Consider the following 22,479-nt stretch of genomic DNA (forward strand, 5'->3'; position numbering starts at 1 on the left):
CCGACGGGCGCTGGGAAGAACGGCATCCCCACACTGGGCTCCTCCGCTCTGCAGGTGGTTATGGCTGAGCTGGGATGTCCCAAGGGGAGGTGGTGTTGGGGCCACGCTCTCAGGTAGCCGGAAGATGAGGATGGTGGAATGTGGAGAACCTCGGGAGGATGGAGGAGGCGCTTGCTCGCTGCATGAACCGTTGAACCGAGACCGCAGTATTCACTGGAGAAGGTGAAAGGAGGAGATGAACATGAAGGCTGGGGGTTGTTGAAGGTTTTATCCAACTCTGCCCCAGCAGTGGGTGACATTGGGGCAGGGAAATGTCCCCAGCCCCAGTATCCCTGTGAGAAAACACTTGCACCAAGCACCATCCTTGAAGCCAATGTCAATCTCCATCCCACACGAGCCACTGAAACTCTGTCACTGAAAATCTGTCATCGCTCCTTGAGTGGAGCTGAACGGGTGAAACGAGTGAACACGGTGGCGAGGAATCACCAACACTGAGCCAGGCCATAAACCAATTCCCATTTGTGGGCACCACAGGGTTCCTGGGAAGAGCTGGCAGGAAGTGATAGTGAGAGCAACAGCAGGCAAAGTCTTTGAGGAACTGAGACATGGCGTGAAAAGTGCCCCAGAATCTCCTCCTACCATCGCAGCCACTTCCCCGGCTGTGCACAGTGGGGACTCAGGGAAGGGCTCTCCAAGGAAAGGCAGGAGATGGGACTTGCAGTGCAGGATGGGGAGCCTGGGGTTTGTGGCAGCTGGACTGCAGATTCCTTTGCTGTAGGGAGCTGGATGAATCGGGTGCCTCTACTGTGCCCAACAGGACCCCTCAGCCTGGGTACAGCCTGCTCTGCCAGCAAAGCCAAAGCATCAGTGACCATGGAGCATCCTCCTCTGTGCCAGATGTAACTGTCAGCTGCCTCTGCCTTCCCTGCAATGAAAATCATGTGTTTGTTACTGGAAGGGAGCAAGGCAATGGTATTTTAGTATCTGGCCCTCTTCTATTCTCCTAAGAACCATATATGCCAAATTCCAATAGAATTTTTTTTTTTTTTTTATAATATTTGTACTATTTAAGGAAACTATTTAGAAAGACAGATGGAAGCATCAGTCAGATGGATGTTCCTGGCTCCACGTGAGACAGCACTCAGAAGTCCCATTCTTTTTCAAATAATTTTAATGTGACTACATGGTTCCCTCTTGCACATCATTCCCCAGGAGGGTAAATCCTCTGACTCTGGTGGATGACTCTCACCAGCTGGAATTCAGCAGAAGACAAAGCCTTTGGGCAGGCTGCTGGTTGGGGTTGGGGAAATTCCCCCCCTGCCCCGCAGCCACAGAGCCCAGGGAGGGCTGTGGAAGCAGCCACTGCAGTCATGGCTCCAGCGCCCACGGCCAGCCCTGCCCAGGCCCTGCTGCAGCTGCAGCTCCCAGTGCTCCCAGGCAGGGGATGTGGTGAGAGGCTGAGGTGACCCTGGGCAGTGGAAGGCAAGCAAGGTGCCCATCTGTGTGCCCTCAGGGAAGGAAAACATAGGATGTGTGGCTGCACCTGCACCTCAGCTTGTGCCAGGGCTGAGAGCCTGATGTTGGTGCTGGCATCATTCAGCTGGGACTTGGCCACCAAAGGCTGTGATAGTGTCTCTGTCTCAAAGTTTACTTTTAAGCCATTTTGCTGATAATCCAACCTCAGTGTCTCAGCTCTGGGAACTGCCCTGCAACCTCTGTACCAGCTAAACTTGGACTTTTGCAGCATCCCCACCCTCATGGACCCCTCTTGGCAGCAGGATGTGATCATTCCGTGACAAAAGCCAGCGACTCTTCAGCTCCTGCCTGCCCTGGCCAAAGCTGCAGGGATGTGCTCATGCTTTGGACACCAAGCCAGGAGGAAACTGCGTGTCTAGGAGCTCGTCCTTTGATGGACCCTGCTGTGCTGGCATGGGGTTGGGAAACACCTGATTTAAGTTCGTGGTCCACAGGAACTGGAAGTTGGGTCTCCCACAGGGACATGGGTGCCTCCTCACCCTCCCAGCCTCAGGATTCATCCTCAGTCCTGCTGACATCCCAACTCCTGGCTCTGTCCCTGGTCTCTAGGGCACTGCCTCACATCCCTCCCCTCCAGAAAAATCCAGGGACGTGGCACAGCAGGGCTAGCCTGGACTATGGTCACCAGCCCCGCTGTGGCTGCCAGCACCCCAGGGCCAGCGGCCATGTGCCACGGTGACTTATAAAGGCTTTTTTCAGAATTAATAACAGGAGGAACACAAACTTTAATATTTCTGAAGTGAAAATGGAGTGATAATTGTATTTAGCAGACATTCAGGAAAATTATTACCACCTGGCAGCCCCATTTGTGGCTGACGTCAAAGAGCACCATAAACCACCGTTAGTTTGGAGAACACCAGGGGAAAAAAAAGGAAAAGAGCAGAAATTGTAACCTTAGTATTAAAAAATCCAGGGTCAGGAGTATCCTGGGATGCTGGACAGAGCAGGTCCTATGGGCCTGTTTGCCATCAGGAGTTTGACTAACATTCAAGAGTGCCAGCAGATATGGTCCTCAGAGGTTGAAGGAAAAGACATGGAGAAAAATGTTCCCTTCGCCTTTTTATTTTTTTCAGTCTTTTATATCCTGTTTATGCCACTAACAAATTCAATTTTCAGGAGCTGGAATAAAGACAAAGCCTGAGCTGTTTAAAATGGGTTGTGGGCAGCTCCCGCTCGAAGCACACAGAGGAGGTTCATCACCCCAAAAAGCACTAAATCTCAGGAGTGGGGAGGAAAGGGGCTTGGGGTGGGACAGTGGAGCTGAAGCAGTGATGGAGAGGGTGCCAGTTGGGTGCCCTGAGCCTCATGCCCACTTCTGAGCATCCGTGCTGCTGCAGTTGGAGTTGGGATACAGGGGCATGGTCTCCAACTGGTCCCCAGTGCCATGGCCGGGCACAAAGCCGTGGCAGCAGGCTCTGGCTCATGGAAAGAATTCCTCGCTTGGGAATTTGAGAAAAAAAAAGATTAAATGAAGTAAAAAATGCACGCCGCACTATGAAAGTAGAAAAAGAACATTTCCAAATATCCCCAGCCTCCTCCGCACCCCGCACGCACTCCAGGCGCTCTCAGCTGCCACCTCTCCTTCCCCTGGTATTTTGGGGGTTCATGGCTCTCCACCACAGGGAGAGCTCTGTCTCAGCTCTGAAGCAACCACAACATGGAGAGACATCATGACCTGGTGCCCTCATCTCTTTCCATCCATCCCCACTCTTCCCTAGCTGTCTGGGAGGCTCCCAACAGAACCAACCTGGCCATCCATTGCAGAAGGGAAGTTCCAGCACCTTCCTGCAGGCAGAGGGTCCCTCCTGCTGAGGTCCCAGCCCTGGCCTAGGGGTGCTCTGGGGTGCAAAGGGTGATTCCAGTCCCAAGGGAACTGAAGCTGCTCAGAGACAGGGAATAAACTTGCATCAGTTCTTTGTAGTAGGAGAGATATTCCTATGCTGGGCCATACCCAGGAACAGGGGTCCTGTGAGGATCACATTGGTGCTTCCCATGGATGAGAATTTCCAGGGTCCTGGCATAGCACCATGCTTTCCCACTGTGGGCCTGGAGAAGGGCTGCTTCCAGACATCAGCATCGAGGAAAAATCCCATCATACTGTGATGAAAGAGTGATGTGTGGCCTGGGCTCCCCAGGTGCAAAATGCTTCCTCCCTTAGGAAAAGGGGATAATTAAAGGATACTGATGTTTTGAGCTGTTTAACAATGCTGTTTTGTTAATTTGAGCCCTCCTGGAAGACCACACAACAATCCCTTTGCTCCCACACTCTCCCAGCCAGCCCGACAGAAGCAGGGCCAGCAATGGTTCCATCAGCCAAACCAGTTCTGGCTCCAGTGCTCCCAGTTCCAGTGGAGCCATGTGGATGTCTGTCTATCCCCACATGGGGTTGGGCCCCAGCACTGCTGACAATGGCAGGGCTGGGAGCACCTGGGTTTGCAGCAGGTTTGGAGTGTCCCTGTCCTTGTCCATCCCAATGGCATCTCATTGAGCCTCAACCAAACAACTGGAGATCACTGAGACCACAAACAAACAGCACTTGATTAGATTATTTTTTGTTTAACTTTTTTTTTTCCTGAAAAAACAAAGAGAAGAGGAGAATTCGTATTTCCTGTTCATGTGAAAGGAATTTGCCAGCATGTGGCCGGGAAAGCAATGCTGGTGGCCTGGAGAAGCCACCACCTCGTGACTCTAGGGGCAAAGAGGAGCCAGGAGTTGGCTGGCAGGGAGGCTCCACACCCAGACACCTGCACAGGGGCACAGGCTGGAGCAGGGAGCCCTTGCCAAGGCTACAGCTCCCTAAACCTGGGTGCTGGGAAGAGGCAGGATGGCGTGGCCAGGCCAGGCCCAAGCCCCAGTGTTGCCAGGGTCAGAATGTCTCAGCAAAGCAGAGGCGGCTCCCAGCCAAGGCTTCAGGAAGGAATTTCAGAAAGTTCTTGGTGTGGCCTCTCTTTTCCTAGAACAGAGCAAAAGCTGGGATCTGCTCAGCAATCCTCCTCCATTGTTTTGCCAAGTTCCCTAGAGGGGTCAGAGGATCAGAGTGAGGCTCATCTGAGAAGGACTCGGCAGCCTGGGGTTAGGGCGAGGGTCTGCATGGGCAGAGGGATGTGATGGGCAGAGGGACCATCAGGTTGGGACTTGCAACCCCACAACTGAATCTCTGCATCCCTTCATCTCTGGGTCCCTGCATGTCTGCCTCTCCCAAATCCCCACATTCCTGCATCCATACATCCCTCTATCCCCATATCCCTGGATCCCTGGCTCACCACAGCCCTGGGAGGCTGTTCTGTTCTCAGCTTATTCAAACATCCTGTCGTTCTTCCCAGATGGTCAGTGCTGCTGGCACATCCTACTGCACTGGACAACTGCAGCCCTGGCATCTTGCTCTTGATCGAAGTTATGCATTCACTGAATTCTTCCGTTTCCATCTTAATAATGGATAAATCCTCTTGCATAATTATTTTCCACATCATCTCCCTCCCCTGGTGCTGAGAAGCACCAAGCACCCTGCATAGCTGTGGTAAGGGTTGGGCACCCTGACATTGCAAGGGGGAGTCCTTGTCCCTGGTCCCTTGAGGCTGAGGATGCTGCTGGGTTTGAGTTTCCCAGTCCCTGGATGTGTTCAAGGCCAGGTAGAATGGGTTGGTGGAAGGTGTTCCTGCCCATGGCAAGAGAGTTGGACCTGGATGATTCTAGCATTCCCAAAGCTTCCAGCCCCCTCCTCAGTGCTGCTGAGGCCCCAGGAACCCTCTTAAAACACTGGGGGGTCTCAGACAGACCTTCACCAGACACCGGCACAGCCCTTGCACCCTCCTCTAAGCAGTCCTCAGGCAGGCTGCAAAGGAGAAATTATGTTGGAGGGAGGCAGGATGCAGCATGCCAGGGGTCCTGTGCCAGGCAGGGGCATGGACCAAGGTGCAAAAACCCCTGGAGGACTGGCAGCAGGATGCAATACCATCCCCATCTCTGGAATGGGCCCTCCTGCTGGTTCTGGGGACAAGGGCGGCTGCCGGCAAAGGGAGCAGCTGTGTCAGTGCACGGCCAGTTCCCAATTTGCACCAGCTTGGAACAATGACAATGACAATGGTGGAAATAAAGAGATGAAAAATGTGTCTGTGATTTGAAGAAGCTGGAAACACCCAGCAAAGGGGACAGAGGGCGGGAGAGTGGCTCCTGACTGGCCATCACCCCGGCAGCGAAAGGGGTCCCTAATGCCTCCAAGCTGTGGAGCTGTTAATGGGGGATAGCCTGGATTTCCACAGTCACAGCTTGGGAATAATTCTTGTCAGGAATTTCTTGCTGGGAGTGGCCATGGGTTTTTATGTCTGCATTGAATGACTGCGAGGGGTTGGAAAGGCAGGCGAGGGCTCAGTGAAGCCCCACGGCCTTCTGCAAAGCATCCGTGTCCTGCTCCCATATGGAGAGCAAAGGAAAGGGAAAGGCTGAGTGGTGGGAAAAACCACAGTCATCCAGGCCTCAGCAAATGGCAGGTCCCACTCCAGCACCCCTTTTGAGGCAGTGGCGACATCTCTCCCAGCCTGGTTTTCCATCCAGGATGAAGTGGGAGCAGGAGGGGGCATCTGTGCCAAACCATCCCCAGCGCCTGCCACGACAGAGGCAGCAGTGGCTGGTCCCAGTGCCAGCCCACAGCTCATCCCCTTCTTGGGCTCTTCTTCTTTCCTCCCTGGAATTTTGCCCTCCTGTTTTTGTTTTTGTTTTGTGTTTTTGTGTTTGTTTTTTTTTTCTGTTTTTTTTGGGGGGGTATTTTTTTTTGTAACATAAATTTTTTCACAGCCTTTTAAACACTGTATAAATTTAATACAAAGGAAATTAAAAAACCCAGAGGAACTATTCTCAAAATAATTTCACAATCCACACATATCCCTCAGCAAATTGAATTTGTAGGAAATAAAGAACAAAATATGACAATAAAGGGCTTCTAAACAAATCCTAATGTGTCACATATGGAAGTGCAAATGCCAGCCTGTGTGCAGGCACTTTGCAGAGGTGGGTGGCATATGGGTCTGGGGGAGGCACAGTTCTGCCAGCCCCCAACACTGCTGGGAGTCCCTGCACTCCTGGGGGCAGCTTGAAGGAGCCAGGGGGGTTTTGCTGCCCCAAACTTCACACCATGAACCCTGGCTGAGCATGTCTTTCTTGTGTCCCAGGAGCTCCAGCTCTGGTGGCAATGCTGACAGCATTTCCTGCTTCATCAGCCTGGAACCTGACCAGTTTGTGGCAGTTAATGGGGAAAACTTCAAAGGATCTGAATCAGCCCTGCCAGGGTCCCACAGGGTGAGCTGGGAACCTCCTCCCTCACAGCAATTCCCACGTCATGGCTTCCCCACGGCCACTCAGCATCTCAGGGGCTTGGTGGTGGGGTGACACGGGCGCTTACTGCACCCCCATCCTCACACCCCCATCCCACACACACACCCAACACCATCCACCCCCACAAAAGCATATCCTTCCCAGATGTTCCTTGTCCAGCTGTGGCCCTGCTTCTCCCCCTTGTTTTTTTTCTCTTCTATTAATAAACCTGGCACCTGAAGAGGAATTTTCCCTGTAAACACCCAGCCTCACACTTTAGTCACTTTTGTTCTGTGTTTTAATTAATGAAGTGGAAAAAATGTCAATTGTTACCCACCACGGGCACGTGTGTCCTGCAGGCTACCAGAGACACGTCCTCCCTGCTCTGCCCCATGCTGTGGTCACAGGGCAGAGCCACCCTGACCCTTTGCCAGAGGGAAAATAAGGGATATCTGGAGGGTTGTACCCAAATTGCTGTTCCATTGCCGCACCCCCACACAGCACTGCTCCAGGGGGATCCAGGTGCTCTCCCTTGCCCAGATGCCCCATCCCAGATGGTCAACGCTGCTGGCTTTTTCCATGGTGCAGCCCAGCTCACCACGACTGGACTCCTTGCACCCCCTCATCACCCCCAGCCCCACTGGGCAGCATGTTGGACCAGTTTCATCAAGGAATATTCCCCACCAGTCGGGAAGCCAACACTCCCCGAGAACATTGCCTCATCCCAGCCGTGCGTGCCTGGGATGGAGAGAAACGCTGGGGAGCTGCAAAAGACATCCAAAAATTAATGTACTGTCTGCAGCAGCGCTGGGGCTGCAGCCCGAGGGAGGCGCCCGCCGTGTGGCATGGAAGGAACTGCAAAGAAAAGGGTCTTGTGAGGATAGCGGGAGCTGCACGGCAGGAGCAGGCTTTGCTGTGAAGGCTTCCTGCAGCTCCAGGATAAGCTTGGGATGGGATTGGCTCTTCCCCCATATGCAATGCCACCTCCTGCTCGCCCCTGCAGAGGGGAGGTGCTGCCAGCCCTGGAATGCTACAGTGGTGTCCCTGCATCCATGCACCCCCACCTTTGGTGCTCTCTGCAGCCGCCGTGACCTCGGACATCTCCCTCCATACTCGGAGCAGGGAGCAGCGCTGCATCCCGGCTTTGCTGCCGGGGCTCAGGCAGCGAGCAGAGGCCAAGCCCGTGTGGGCAGTGCAGACAGGCAGCCCGTGGGCAGGGCGCAGCCCGTCTGGGGCTGGGACACCCCGGCAGCCAGCTTGGGACACCCCGGCAGCCAGCTGCTCCTGCTTTGATGTGGAGTCCCTCAGGCTCCGCACAATGCAGACGGGGGCGGGATGAAGCAAGGGTGATTGATTGTCTTGTTTTGTTCCTCCAAGGCTGTCCTGGACTGCTTGGATTCACAGCTGAGATCCCCCAAGAGCAGAGGTTGGCAGTGTCCACCCAGGCTGCAGGGATAGGACTGGTGGGGTGCAGGCTTTGGCTGGAGGCAGTGGGCTGGTGGTCTGAACCCTCTATGCCTCAGTTTCCCCATCACCACTGCTTTCTTGGAAGCTCTTCATGTCTCTGGATGAAATACATCCCCTGAAACCATCCTCCATTACCCTCAGGTGTGCTGGGCATCCGTGGAATTCAGATCAACAATGGGAACATAGGAGCCCTACCAAGGGTAAAGTTCATTAGGACTTGAGCATGTTGACCTTCGAAAAATGGAGTTTAGCTCCATCCAGTTGATGAGTCATGACTCTGTTTGTGCGATGCACTCCCCGCAAGCAAGGTTTCCACCGCAGAACTAACAGGCTTTTCTGGGAAGCACTGGGGTTCTGGGTTTCCTAATTATTTTCAAACCCTACTGGCACCCTCTCTCCGACAGGGATCACGCCTGCTCGAAGCGCAGCACTCAGGCGTGTTTCGAGTCCTGAAGCACTAATTGACTTTAGCTCGGCCTCGCTGCTGAGCGCCGGCTCTCACAGCCCCAGTCCCTCCTCCTGCCTAAGCCTGTCTGCATGTGGTTTGCATTTCTTCCCCGGAGAAAAAAAACCCTTTCTCCTGCCTCAGTGTCATCTTTCCCTGGAATTGAATTTAGGGGAAATGAAGGGGAGGCCAAATTTTCATGGAGTAACTACCTCTCCTCTCAAGGCAATGATGGCAGTGAGGTGAAAAGCCCATTCCAGGAACCCCTGCCCTCGTCCCCGTCCCTTGGCACTGGTGATTTCAGTCACAATCAGGTGGCTCCTTCTGAGCCAGTAAGCCCTGAGGCAGTGAGCAGATTGTGGAGGAGCTACTCCAGCGCTGCTGGCTCTCTGTGCTATGCAGCAGGGGATCCCATCTTTCCCTCCCATTGTGTGCTAGGAAACTGCTGCCTGCATGGAGCAGGACAGGGATTCTGCTAGAAAATATGGCAGTGCCATCCGTCACCCGGCCCTACTCACCCTGGGTGATGCATGGGAGGCATTCCCATCCATGGGAGAGGAGCAGCAGCAAGCTGAGCCCGAGGGAAGCAGCAATCTACAACACCTGAACATCAGCCAGGGATTATTTGCGTCCCCTCTCTGCCTTCTCCTGTGAGACTCCGGGTCATACCCAGCACGCACAGCACAGGGGTGAGCCAGCTGCCCTGGCCGTGTGGGCTGCCATTCCCAGCACAGAGGGCTCATGGGCTGCCAGCAGGACGGATGGTTGGGAAATCTGTTTCCTCTTCTGCTCGTTACGACACCACAGTGGGCGCATGCAATGGGAGCAGTGAGGCAGTGAGAAAGTATGAAGGTCAGGGGAGACTGTGGTTTGTGTGACGGAGGTGACCCCGGCTGATGTAGCCTTTTACCTGCTCCAAGCACCGCCGTCTGGCTGGGATAGTCCCAGCTACTGCCTCCCCTGGGACAGCACCCCTATCCATGCTCTGTCAGGGAACAGGTCTCCACAGATCATGCTCCCGGGTAAAAGAGGGAGGAAAATGACCAAGGGCAGCTTCCTTGGTGCAAGAGCTGGGCGTGAATTGTCATGAACACGTGTGAAGCATCGGGGCGCTGGCTGCTCTGAGGGCCTCGCTCAGCTCTCCCAGCATTGCTCCTGCTTCCATCTGTGTTCCAACAGTCACAAAAAGGACATGGCTGCTCCAAAGACAGCACCACCATGGCCGGCAGCCGCCCTGACACACTCGCCTTGCAGCACAACTGCGCCAGCTCTGCAATCCTCATCACCTCGTTAGTGACTTGGCTGTTGATTCCAGCCAGGGCTGGACTCTCCCTGCCTCCCACACAGTTTGCAGGCCCCTAACTCACATTAGGGGGCTGCTTTCATGTGGCCAGTGGTTTTCATCATCACTGAGCCACCGAATAAGTGAAGCACGGTAGCAGAGGAAGGAGAAAATGGGGAGTCAGGCAATGTGGGCCAGCATGGCACCGTGGGTGCTGGAGTAATGGCTTTGATGTAGTGGCAGCCAGCCCTGGGGCCGTGGGCTCAGGTATGGCAGGGCCCTGGCTCCCAGGAGGGTCCTGTGGTGAGGGGATGCATGGAGGCATCCTGCTTTCCTCACTGCTGTGCCCATGGAGAGGCTGGTCAGGCCAAGGGGGACTTGGCACCAAAAGTCACTTCTCAAGAGCAGTCTGGGGCAGCTGACACAACACAGTGCAGGAACATAAGTTAAGGATGAACATGGAAGTGAGGCCACAGGAGGACAAGCTGAAGGCTGGATGGGAGCACGTAGTGAGGGATGAGAGGATGGGGAGAGGATGGTGGGTGACCAGGGATGGCAGCAACTTGGATGGGAAACAGAAAGCTTGGAAAACACTCAGCAGAGCTTCTGTGTGATCCTGCTGAGACATCAACAGCTCCTGATGTCACCGATCCCAAATACCCTGTGCTCCTGCACCTGCAGCAGCTCTGCAGGAACATAGGGGGAGTCCAATAGCGGCAGTGAGATACAGGATTCCAGATCAGGTTCCTGGAGGGAGACGTATGATTCCAAACCCTGCCTCAGATGTGGGTATTCAGATGGAACCACTGGTAGGTTCCTGGCCCACCCAGGGCTGGGCTGTGCTGGAAAGTGAAATGTGGATGCTGTCAAAGCCTGAAACCATGGCTGCTGCCTGGGAGTGAGCTGAGCCATGGGGTGGAAATGCTGCTGCTGCTCTGAATCACATCTCAGCAATGGAAAAGCTCCGGCTGAGGCATTTCCTGCTGTTCCTAACTCATCCTCATCCGATGCCTCTCTCATGGAGCTCCTGTGCTGAAATCCCAGCCCTGTGGAAAATCCACAGCAGCTTTCCTGATGAGTCCAGCTGTCTTCCCTGAAGAAAGGAGTGGCAGAGTATGGCAGGAGGTGTGGTGTCTCCTGGTGGTGGTTCCTATGGGACCTGCCAGGCTGTGGTCGGTTGTTCAGCCTCAGTGACTTCTTGAGAGGGAAATGGAAAGAGAGAGCAGTGCGAGTTAATTAATTGAAGCATAATGAAGTCAAGATGAGCATCCCCCAAGGAGCTGAAGCTCAGATTAGGAAAGCAGCAGATGATGGTGTTCCCTGGCTTTGTCCCGAGCCTCAGCCTCCTGCCAGCCACACTGAGAACACTGGCTTTGTCCCAGGGGCAAGGAAAAAAAGCCCCTGAATGCCTTTCAATGGCAACTTTAATAGAATTTAGGTGTTACAAGCACTGTGACCCAGCCAAAGGAATTATGGAAGGGATGAAATAAACCCATCAGTGGCTATCTGGTGCTTTGGCCTCTTTGGTGTCAGCATGAAGGCTTTCGATGGCAGCACAAGCAGACCCAGCATGGACTCAAATGCTTTTCTGATGACAAGAAAGAGCCAGGAGCAGGGACCAAGGCTCAGAGTGACTAACCTGGAGGTTACTGGATGGTGCTGGGCAGACATCCTTCACAGGATCATGGAATCCTTTAGGTTGGAAAAGCCCACTTAGATCATTGGAAACTGTTGTCCCAGCACAACCAAGCCCACCACTAACTCTTCTGGTGAAGGAATTGTCCCTAATATCCAAAGCAAACCTCCCATGGCACAACTTGAGGCGGTTTTCTCTTGTCCTGTCACTTGTTCCCTGGGAGCAGAGCCCGACCCCCACCCGGCTGCACCCTCCTGTCAGTTGTAGAGAGAGAGCAGGTCCCCCCCGAGCCTCCTTTTCTTCAGGCTAAGTCCCCCCAGCTCCCCATCTGCTCCTGGTGCTCCAGCCCCTTCCCAAGTGTGAAAAACGAGGTTCACATTTATAACACCCAGCTCTGTATCTTTCTCTGGACACGCTTCAGTCCCTCAATGTCCTTGTCCTGGGGTGCCCGAAACCGACCCCAGAACTCAAAGAGCCTCAGCAGAGCCGAACACAATAAAACAATCAGTAGCCCAGCGGCCTCAGGAGGCGGCTCGGGCCCAGCGCAGCGGACGGGGGCCCTCTAGTGAGGGGCGGTGCGGCCCCGCCTCCGCCCCGGCCCGGAGCAGCCATGGCCGGTTTGGAGCCGCTGTACGCCTGGGCAAGGCCCGCCATCTCCCGTCCGCAGGACGCTCTGGTCTGTGGCATCCACTGGGAGCTGATCCGGCATGGCTACCGCTGCCTGGGTACTGGCGACCAGGTACGCGCCGAGCCGCGCTGCGCTGCCGCGGAGGCCTAGCAGGCCGCGGTGAAGCCTCGGCCTTTCCTAGCGCCGCTCGCCGGCGCCGTGCGGCTGAGCCGGGCGACTGCTGCCGGGGCCGGGGGAATCGGCGGTGTTGGGGACACTCGGGCCGGTGCGGGGTCCGAGGGGCCTCAGTACTGGTGTGGAGATCGGAGCGGGCGGCTGCGGGGCTGGGGGAGGTCCCGGTGCTGTAGGGGGTCCCGCTCTTGGGCTAATGGCGGTGATCCCGGCTATGGTGAGAAGATCCCGATACTGGGGGTGACGAGGGTCCTGATGCTGGAGGTGGTCTGTGGGATGTCGCAGGACGGGAGATCCTTATGCTGGTGCGATCAGTATGATTCCGGGAAGAGAGTATAGTGCTAAGTGGGTATTAGTGGTGAGGCAGAACTTTGTAATAAAAAAGAGGTGTCCAGTCCAGTGCTGAGGAGGAAATGTACTGGGGCAATACCAGAGGGTGGGGCAGTCTAGTTCTGGATCCACTGCTAAGATGGGGGTCTAGTGAATTTGGATCCTGATGGGTGTTGGGGGGTAATGGGGCTGCAGGGAACTGTCACAGCAGAGGTCTCTCCCCAGTACCATAGGAGGGGACAGTGTAGGGCAGCGCTCCCCAGAAGCACTGATGTGGGGCTGGGACAGACATGATGACAGCCTTCCCCCATGCCCCAGACAGCTCTGTGTCATGCTGGGGAGGTGAAGGTGTCTGGCAGGGAAGAGCATTGTCTCCTAGTCTGGGTATTTGTGATCTCCTCCTGCTCAGCAAAGAGTGGTCCTGTCCTCCTCTTCCAGTGCAGGGATGCTGTGGGAGGCTGGCAAGCAGGCAGGACCAGCCTACAGGAAATACAGTCCTGCTTGTGCTGTCAAAACCTGGAAGGCATTGAGGGATCCCCTCACAGACACCTCAGTTCACTCCTGGATCTCCCTGTGCAGCCAAGACAAGACCCCCAGCCCTAGGAGGTCATGCTGGGCTCCTGGGCAGGGTCTTGGCAGCCCATCCATTCCATTGCAGCCAAGTCCTGATGAAAAGAAGTCAGAGCTGTTGCCTGCTGGCTGGGAAGCCAACAAGGAGGTGTATACACTGCGCTACAAGTCCACGGATGATGCCCGTGAGCTGCTGCTGAAGGCCATCATGGTGGAGGACAGTATGATCCTCAACGTCATGGTGAGCACCCACGTGGCCCCTGTGGGTTTGGGATCCTTTGACTGAAAAGAACACCAGAGGCAATTTTTTAAATGTTGGCTTTTGCTTGTTCTGCCTGGAAGTGGTGTCTGTCCCTTCAGATGGGGCCTCCAAGGTGTGTGTTTTTTGTGTCAGATGTGGTCCAGCATGAAGATGGTCAAACCCTGGCTGTGTCAGGGCAGTGGGACAGTTGGCTTTGAACACTCCAGCACAGGAACTGCCCTGCTTCTGTCCCTTTCCCATATCAGGACTTCTCTGCAGCCCCAACAAGCAACTGCTCCAGGTGGCTTTGCTCAGAGTTTCACCCTCTGCAGCCTGAAATGGGGAGAGAGAGCAGGGAAAAGCTTGCTGTACACTCGGGTTTGATCCTGGGGATTCAGGCACAGCACAAAGACGTGGCAGGAAGCAGGCAAGCCCCATTCCTTGTATCCCAAGCATGGGACTGCTGTTGTAGCTTCTCTGTCCCTCATTCCCAGCTCTGCCAGGCTGCTCACTCTGCTTTACCTGTGCTTTTCCAGGATCGCAGCTCTCAGAAGGTGTCAGATGTGACCTTGGCAGTGGCCGACTACATCAATCCAGAGCACCTGGACGATTTCCACAAGTAATCTCAGTTTCCTATTATTTTCTACAGGAGCAAATGTCCTACTGGAATGGAGAGGGGGCTAGAAATCAGGTTGGAAGGAGCTGGAGGACTTACTCCCCAGTACAAAACCAGGCCAGCCCTGAAATGCAGCCAGAACTCTGTTCCCTGCCTTCCTCTGCACTGGCATGAGAGATACAGAGGACAGTGGGATCGTGGGCTGGAGCCCAGGGGTGTGCCACCCCGCCTGGGAACAGGCCAGGCCAGCACATTCATTTCCAGGGCATTGTGCTGGGTGGACACTGCCCAAGAGTGTGACGCCTTCAGCCACATCCTCAGTGTCATGTGCTTTCCTCCAGTACAAACTGGTTGGGTTGGAGCAGAAGGGAGTGGCTGGGTGGTACCTTGTCCATATGAAATGGGGTAAAGACTTTGATGCCCCTTTGTGCATTTGAGCCCTTCCTGTCCCCTCTGTGCTGTCAGTGGGGGACATGTTTTGTGCCAGGGTCACTTTGGGCTTGTCTCCCCTCCTCATGCCTGTTGGAGCCTGTCCAGGGCCCTGTGTTCGGGTGCCATGGCCACCACACCCCACTGTCTTCCCTCTCCTTGCTGCAGGGTGTACAAGAACACCGAGGAGCTGAGGACAAGAATTGCTTCAGGCATTATTGCTCCCTTTGGGGCCCCTGCAGGAAAGGCCAGAAAGGAGCCTGAGCCCAAAGAGGATGTGCACCGGGATGATAACCCGCTCCGGCTCCCTCCCCGGCAGCCGATGGGCACAAGGGCCCCATCCAGGTGAGTAAAGAGTGTGTGGCTGCTGAGAGGCTCCTGTTAGAGGGGATGTGGTCCTGGCACAGCACCCCAAACTGCGCATCAGGTCCCCATCTTGTGCATGTGGGATGGGGAGTGAGAAGGATCCAGACCTTCCCCAGCTGGATCAGCCTGGACACTTGGGTTTGATTTGGTTGCTGGAGAGGGATGGGCTCTTCTGAAGCTGTGTGTTGGGCTGACAGACCCAGGAGGGAACAGGCAGTGTCTGGGGCTGGGACATGAGGTGTGGGGTGAAGGACAGTTCCATTGTGTGGCTGAGCAGCTTTCGGGAGGGACACCAGAGGTGCACCCAGCCAGGGTGTGGTTCCTCTTCCTGTTCTCTTGACCCCACTTTGCCCTTAGAACCATTGCTGGCAATGCTGGGTAGAGGGGACACATGGTAGCTGCTTTGCCATCCCTTCCTGGCCCCTTCCAGTCATCACTCGTACATGGCAGGCGGGTTCCCTTCTCTACCACACACACTCTGATCCCCTTTGGCTGGAAGTCAAGAGACCCTACAGTGGCTCTGCTGTCTCTTGGGGACCAGCTGTGACTTCTGGCTTGTGTGTCACTGCACTGCTGTCTGCTGCCACTCAGGGTGCAAGAGGCTCCATGGAGAGGCCTGGGAAGACAGGCTGGAGCTGGGCACTGCTCTGAAACCATGTTCCTGGCCTGGCTTATTGACAGGGAGATGTGCCAGCTGGCTGCAGGCCCACCATCCCATTGTCCCCACACTCCTAGAAGTGGGACTGTGTCTCTGGCTGGGACATGCTGGAGAGCCTGGCCTAGCCCAGCACTGCTTATGGATCCCCTGACATGGAAACCCGTGGCATACATGGACAGCTCCTGCTCCAAGCAGTGGGAACAACAGGGGGAAAAACAGGGCTCCCTTTGTCTCAGCAAGCTGCTGCAACACATGTTAGTGTCCACATCCGGCAACACCTCGGAGCAGGGACTGCTCCCAGTGGCAGCCCTGTCATGCAGGGTCCCACAGATCCCAGGGCCCTCCAGGTGCTGCACTGTTTGCCATTGGAGAGCACCCATGGGCACAGCTACATGCAGCTTCTCTGCTCTTCCTGAACATTTTGTTGTGTCCTGTGTTTCAGGCCTTCCCCCTTGAGTCCCTTTGCTGTTGGTGGAGAAGATCTGGACCCTTTTGGGTGAGTATGGCTCTTGAAACACACCCTGCTCTGCCTTTGGGGGATGTGGGGTGCTTGGAGACCACTGGAACAGTATCCAGCCAAGTGTTTCTGAGTGGGGGCAGTTGCTCAGTGCAAATTGTGAGGGACGAATTGACAGTTGCTAAAGCTCAATGTGTTTCTAATATTGTAATAAGATCCTGTCTCTTGCATAGATGATGGGTTGCAATCTGTGTCTGTTTAATAATCAGCTTGTATTCATTTAACACACAGTAATTCCTGCAGTAAATCAAAGCTGAATACATCGTTAAGTGAATGTAAGCCTCTAATTTAAACCGTTACCAGCTGCTGTGTCTCCAGCCCAGCAGTCTGCAGAAGGGGAGGCTGAAAGCCGAGTTCACAGATTCTCAAGTCCTCTTGCAAGCCTCCTGGCTGTCTGAGGCACTTGGAGAAAGCCTGGGCAACGGCTGGGCTGTCTGGGCTTCACAGATGTATCCTCGATATTTGGTTTGGTTAGGCAAGGAGAACCTGTCATCTTCCGCTCCAGTTAAAAGCAGACAGGCAGACAATAACCAGCTTGTGGTGTCATTGTGGAGTGTCCTGCAGCCCAGAGGAGTCTCCTCTTTGGAACCACTCTCCTGTGGGGATGGCATTTTTTCCCCTCTTGCAAGACTTGTTTCTCTGTGTGTTTGGCTAGAAAAGGGACAGCTAAAAATGTCCCTGCTCAGCTGGAAAGAGAGGCCGGGAGCTGGGGGGACTGGAAAGAAACGTAATTGCACCAGAAGAGGGGATTCATTTTGGGGGGAGGGTGTCCCTGTTTCTCTTGCTGCCTCCAGCTCTTCATCAGAGATTTCTGTGTAAATGACAAAAAAAAAAAGATGGTAGATGGAAGCAGATTTGTGGGCTGACACCTGCCAGTGCTGGGGCTGGAGACCCAGACTCCCAGGAATATGCTCATGGGACCTGGCTGTCCCGGGGCACTTTGGGCAGCTGTTCTGGCCTAATGGAACTCATTAGCATGGTTGTTAATGACTTGTATGATGGTGTCCGGAGGCTCCAGCCGCATTTGCACAAAGCCAACCGTGAGGAATGGCACTCGCAGCGTGGGGCAGCTCCGAGGAGCCGCCGTGGTCAGCAAATGACTTCCAGGCAGCTCTTTGGAAAGGCTTGTGGGAGCCCAGCTGGCTCTTGCAACACTGCGCAGGGCAGGACGGGAAGCAGGGATGGAACATGAGCCTGCAGCGAGGGCCAGCAGGTCTGGTACTTCTTGAGGGAGCAGCCAGCACCTCTGCTGTGGAGACAGGCTGAGAGAGCTGGGGCTGTTCAGCCTAGAGAAGAGAAGGCTTCAGGAACACCTTTACAGTGCCCAGAGGGGCTCCAAGAGAGCTGGAGAGGACTTTAGACAAGAGTCTGAAGCAACAGGATATAGGGGAACGGTTTCCCACTAACAGCAGGCCAGGTTAGATTGGATATTGGGAAGAAATTCTTTCTTGTGAGGATGATGAGACGCCAGACCTCTGGCTATCTGGAGAAGCTGTGGCTGCCCCATCACTGGAAGTGTTCAAGATTGGACACGGCTTGGGACAATTTGGTCTAGTGGAAGGTGTGGCAGGGAGTTGGAATGAAATGAGCTTTAAAGTCTCTTCCTACTTAAACAGTTCTGGGATTCTCAGCAGGGCTCTGTCTTTCTGCCATGGGCAACCTCACTGGCTGGACCTGGGAGCTTTCCTTCCCACATGCCATGTGCCTGGTTAACCCCTTGTTCCCATGCTCGGCATTTCTTCAGTTCTCTGTAGTGCCAATCTCATCTCCTTCTCTGCCTTTTCTCTCTCCAGAGGTCGAAGTGGGGGAATGATTGTGGATCCTCTCCACTCTGGCGTCCCCCAGCCTGGCATTGACCCATCATCAGGCATCCCAGGCCGGCTTCCCCCAGGAGCTGTTCCACCAGGTGCCAGATTTGACCCCTTTGGCCCCTTAGGAGTTGGGCGACCTGGGTAGGTCCTTGGCCATGCTGGTATTCCAGCCTGCTTCCAGCCTGCCACTGGCTGCTGCAGGCCTGAGCTCTCACTTCTGTTTGACTCTGCTGTGAATTTCTTTCCAGGCCGGATCCTGACCACCTTCCCCCTCCAGGTTATGACGACATGTTCATGTGAGTAGTCACCATGTGGCTGCTCATCAACAAGTCTTCAGGGAAGCAGGGGCACTTTGCCTCTTCACTCCTTATCTGATGGACATGATCTTTCCAGCAGCATTTTCCTTCTCTCCATTTTGGGCCACATTCCCATGTGTCCCATCAGCTATAAAGGCTTCCCTGTTTGCAGAACAGAAGAGGAGGCAGTAGTAGGTCATTTCTTTCTCTGCTTCTCTGAGGGTGCCCGGCCATTTGCACCCAGCAAGGTGGGAGTGTGGGGTGCGGTGCTCTGGGAATGGCCTGGGTGCTGTGGGGTTTCTCCTCTGCTTCTCTGGGGTGGCAGAGCTTGCTGCTGGGGTCCCACAAGTGGTGGGTGTAAGGAGGCAGCTGGCTCCTTGCTGTGCTCCTCTGCAGGAAACCACAGCAACCTCCTGAAGGGGACAGCTGGAGTGGGCTCCCCATAGAGTGGGTTTCTCTCTTGCTCAGTATCTGAGTAAGGCACTGATTAAAGAGCTGGAGAGCCCAACCCACGGGGTCTCAATGGGTAGACCCCCAGCAGCAGCTGGGATTACGGCTGTGCCTGCTAGCTTTGAAGAGCAGCAGCCTTTGATGTGCATGAGAAGAGACAGAGATTGAATTCCTGGCTCACCTTGCCCCCTCTGTTTGATGAAGCTGTGGTGTTTTTCATTCCTGGGGTCTCTGTGAAGCCTTGCAGGCAATGTGGTGAGGGGTGCTCACTGGGCACTGCATAGATCTGGAGTAAGACAGAGGGAGCTTTGCAAAGGAGGTTTCTTGAACATATTTTCCTGCTGCCGGTCTTGTTGTGTGTGGCTCTGCCTGGCTAACTTGGGGAGAATAGCTGAGATCTGCCTGGCTCAGGCTCCTGAGCTCTCTCTAGAAGCCTCCCTTCCCTAGAGATTCCCCAGCTCAGTTGATTTTGGGCCTGCAGCTCATCTCTCCTGTCAGGGGCTCACACTGTTTTTCTTCTCATGGTTTGATCTCTTGGAAGAATGTTCATGAGACTGAAATAAAAATGTGACAACAGTGTTGTGCTGGTGCTTACTGGGGTGGCCCCTCTGTTCCCTACTGTGCAAAGGGAAGCCCCAGAGATTCTCCCAAGGCAGAGGATCCATGCTGGGAACCCGCTTTGTACCTTCCCCTGAGCAGCAGCTCTTTTCTAAGACGATGTAACTGTATTAGGAAAATGAAGTGGAGAACAGCCCAGCCCTGCTCCTGCAGTAATTGCCTCTCCGGGGCATTGAGTGCTGTTGGAACACTGCACGCAGCTGCTCTGGCAGAAATAACAAGGGGGAAGGGATCCCCCCATCTATCTCTTCTCCCAAAAGGCTTTTTCCTTTTAAAACCTCTTTGCCTACAAATGCAGTTAATAAAGCTGTGTTATGGTGTGTGCTACCCTGGGCCCTGCACATGGGGGAGCAGGGAAGACCAGCTGGAGAAATCTGGTGCTGGGAGCAGTTGGAGCATCCGCTGCGTCTCCCCAGGGCTCATGCATAGACCCCCATTCGTGGAGGGCTTGGTTCTAAGCCCAGACCCACTGCACTACCCAGGTTTTTCAGGGGAGGTCCCAGCTGCAGACCCACGGGTAGGGTGTGAGCAATGCCCATGACCAGAGCAGTATGGGAAGGATGGAGAGAAACCCCGGGCTCGGTGAGGCCATTGCCCTTGTTTGTCCCCTCTGGCTCCAGGGACAGCCTGTGGCTATCTACAGTTTATTCCAGGAGAAATAAGCTCCCAGCCTTGCTGCTGGGGTTGAGAGACTGGATAGGGGAGAGGAAACAGCTTTGGCCTCATCGAGAGGCCCTCTCTGCGGGCAGCGGCTGTTTTCTGTGCCTGAATTAATCACGTTCTGCGACCTACCAGGAGGGAGAGGCGCAGCCGGCTTTGATGGGGCTAATTAAAGCGAGTCAGCGCAGGGAGAGGCTGCGAGAGGCTGCGGCCGGGCGAGGAACCGGCTTTTGTCTGCAGCGCCCGGCCCCGGCGGGTCCATGGTGTTGTGCAGCTGGGAAACAGGTGGCAGAGGAGGGGAGTGGGTTCCAAAGGGGACAAGTGTCTGCTGCAGGCTTTTGCCTGGGCCTCCGGGCTCCCAGGGCTGAGCCATCCACTCCCCAGAAAGAATGGGTAAAAGGAGGCAATGATCCTCCTCTCCATGTCACAGGACAGTGGGAACAGGATACTGTCCCCACAGCTGGCTTGGGTGCCACGAAAGGAGCTGGAGCATAGCAGAGGTGGCTCTGAGGACCAGTGATACCAAGCACATTCCTTATTCCATCTGTAGGAATTTGTGGCCAGCACAAACCCCATCCCCTGAGAATGGTTGGGGGCAGCCAACCCCATTGCAGTTTTGTTCCACAGTGGCTGCAAGGGCCAGGTCTCCCTTCAGCAGGAGGGGCAGTTCAGGCCCTCAGCCATGTGTCCCTGTCCCCAGCGCTGCCGTTTCTGCCCTAAGCGATAAGAAACATTAACATGCACGGGAGCACAGTAACACACCCCGCAGTTAATTTTTATGGGGAGGCTGTGAGGAGTGGCTGGGGCTGGGTGTGCGGTCTTGGCACAGGCTCAGCCTCCCTCCTCCAACAGCAGCACTTCCACTATACGTTTGAAGAGAGGCACTGGATTATTGGTAATGGCTCAGGATCCCCAGAGAGTCCTTCAGGCCATCTGCCAGGCGGCCCAGCCCACAGCACCTGCCTGCATGCTCCCGATGGGATGGCAGAACGCCCCCAGCATCGCTAATTACCCTGCAGCCAGTGCTACATCCCTTGGATCCTGGGTACAGGGAAGCCGTGTGTGTGGCCCAGCAGGAAAACAAAGCAGCCCCCGTTATATGGAACTGGGAAAGGCACACTGGGTCCTCCCTGCTTGCTTTGCTCACCCCTGGCACAAAGAAAGGCACCCCCAAAACACCAGCACTGGGGGACTGAAGAGCCATTGACCTTCATTCCATTCAGGATGGTGACCATCAGCCTTTCCCAGCCAGATTTTTCTCAACACTGGAATATTTTGGATTGCTTCCTACTACTCCCCTGCACATTAAATACCACATGCAAGTACCTCTTTCCCAGTGCCTGCCAGAGTCACGAAGGGACAGCCAGGTCAGACAGCTCCATGTCTCTAGGGTGGCCACAGCCACCCTACACCTCAGCCAAGATCACATCCCAGCCCTGGAGTTCTCAGTGGGAAATCTTCTTTAATGGCACTCCTTCCTTGACACAGTTTGTTCATTGTAAATATATCTCTCTCCATGTAGAGGCTTCCCTCCAGTCCTGCAGGGACTCAAGGCACAGCCCAGAAACGCGCTGACAAAGCAATAACAGCCCCTTCCTGCAGTTTTTTGAGCAGCCTCGTGCCCTAATCCATGGGAGTATTTCTTGTGTTCACATACAGCAGGTGCTTAGCAGCTGTAACCTTCACCAGGCTCAGCTTTTCATCCTGAAAACACTCCTTCCATCTTATTTAAAGTAACAAAAAAGGGATAAGGATGATTTCTCCATCTAACGGGTTTATTTTTCTAATCCAGAAATGCAGGACCAGCACTGAGTTGCAGGAGGGACATATGTCCTCTCGGGGCAGAGCCTTGCTTGGAAGACTCAGAGCTCCCCCTTTCTCCCCTTCTTCTCTTCTTCTGTTTCCTTCCCTCTCTTCCCTCCCTCACAAGGCATCACCCCCTCCTCCACCCTAGAGCCCCTCAATGACAGCCACAATGACATTTCCCCCCCTGCTTCTCCTTTGGCCCCTCAGGCTCTGATTAAAGCCCTTTGTCCCAGGGCTGTTGGGGACAGGTGATGCTTATTTGGGGACAGTAGGGCACAGCCACCCATTTCACTCCAAGTGTGGTTTCATCCCAGGGAAAGGTGCCTGGGTGCCAGGATTGCAGGTGTGAGGTGAATCAAGGTTGTTTCCTGGGATCCTACAATAAATACAGAGCCTGGCTGGTGATGTGGTGACAGGGAGACAGGCATATGGCTCTTCACAGCAGCGGGAAGAATCATCTGTGAAGCATTATATGGAAACACAGGGCAGAGGGCACCATTCCTAGCATATGAGGAGACACTGGAAGCCCTGGAATAAAACCCTACCCAGGCAACCAGATGTAAAAATCACTTTTCTTTGTGTCAGGCTGTCTGGAGGGATTTGTCCCTGCCTGAGAATGTCTGAAGTGGGTAGCTTATG

The 22,479-nt window shown here is 54.6% G+C and overlaps 1 protein-coding gene and 1 long non-coding RNA gene across 3 annotated transcripts; one reads left to right on the top strand and one right to left on the bottom strand.

The window, feature by feature from the left end:
• Window positions 1-11,095: 11,095 nt before the first annotated feature.
• LOC148182811 (uncharacterized) lies at window positions 11,096-12,171 on the bottom strand. Its single transcript, XR_015774141.1, has 3 exons — window positions 12,051-12,171; window positions 11,677-11,729; window positions 11,096-11,234 (listed from the first exon to the last, which is right to left on the bottom strand). It is a non-coding gene; the product is annotated as an uncharacterized LOC148182811 (long non-coding RNA).
• Window positions 12,172-12,239: 68 nt separating this feature from the next.
• PSMF1 (proteasome inhibitor subunit 1) lies at window positions 12,240-19,332 on the top strand. Of its 2 annotated transcripts, none has more exons than XM_005524749.3 (7): window positions 12,240-12,412; window positions 13,461-13,613; window positions 14,150-14,232; window positions 14,827-15,003; window positions 16,125-16,178; window positions 17,993-18,151; window positions 18,259-19,332. In XM_005524749.3, exons 1-7 carry the CDS (start codon window positions 12,284-12,286, stop codon window positions 18,308-18,310), a joined length of 807 nt encoding a protein of 268 aa, XP_005524806.1. In that variant the 5' UTR covers window positions 12,240-12,283; the 3' UTR covers window positions 18,311-19,332. The 2 variants fall into 2 exon arrangements, with proteins under 2 accessions (XP_005524806.1, XP_014109627.1); XM_014254152.2 differs by having other exon boundaries at window positions 17,993-18,105.
• The last annotated feature ends 3,147 nt before the right edge of the window (window positions 19,333-22,479 follow it).

The sequence above is a fragment of the Pseudopodoces humilis genome, chromosome 19 (genome assembly GCF_049639895.1).
Source record: "Pseudopodoces humilis isolate 2021_Gansu_Grassland_sample_001 chromosome 19, ASM4963989v1, whole genome shotgun sequence".
Lineage (NCBI taxonomy): Eukaryota > Metazoa > Chordata > Aves > Passeriformes > Paridae > Pseudopodoces > Pseudopodoces humilis.

Excerpts from the sequence above, each read along its gene's own strand:
- PSMF1 (XM_005524749.3), top strand. The coding sequence starts at position 12,284 with ATGGCCGGTTTGGAGCCGCTGTACGCCTGGGCAAGGCCCGCCATCTCC. Across the intron at positions 14,233-14,826 it reads CACCTGGACGATTTCCACAA|GGTGTACAAGAACACCGAGG; the intron begins GTAATCTCAGTT and ends TCCTTGCTGCAG. Across the intron at positions 18,152-18,258 it reads TTAGGAGTTGGGCGACCTGG|GCCGGATCCTGACCACCTTC; the intron begins GTAGGTCCTTGG and ends ATTTCTTTCCAG.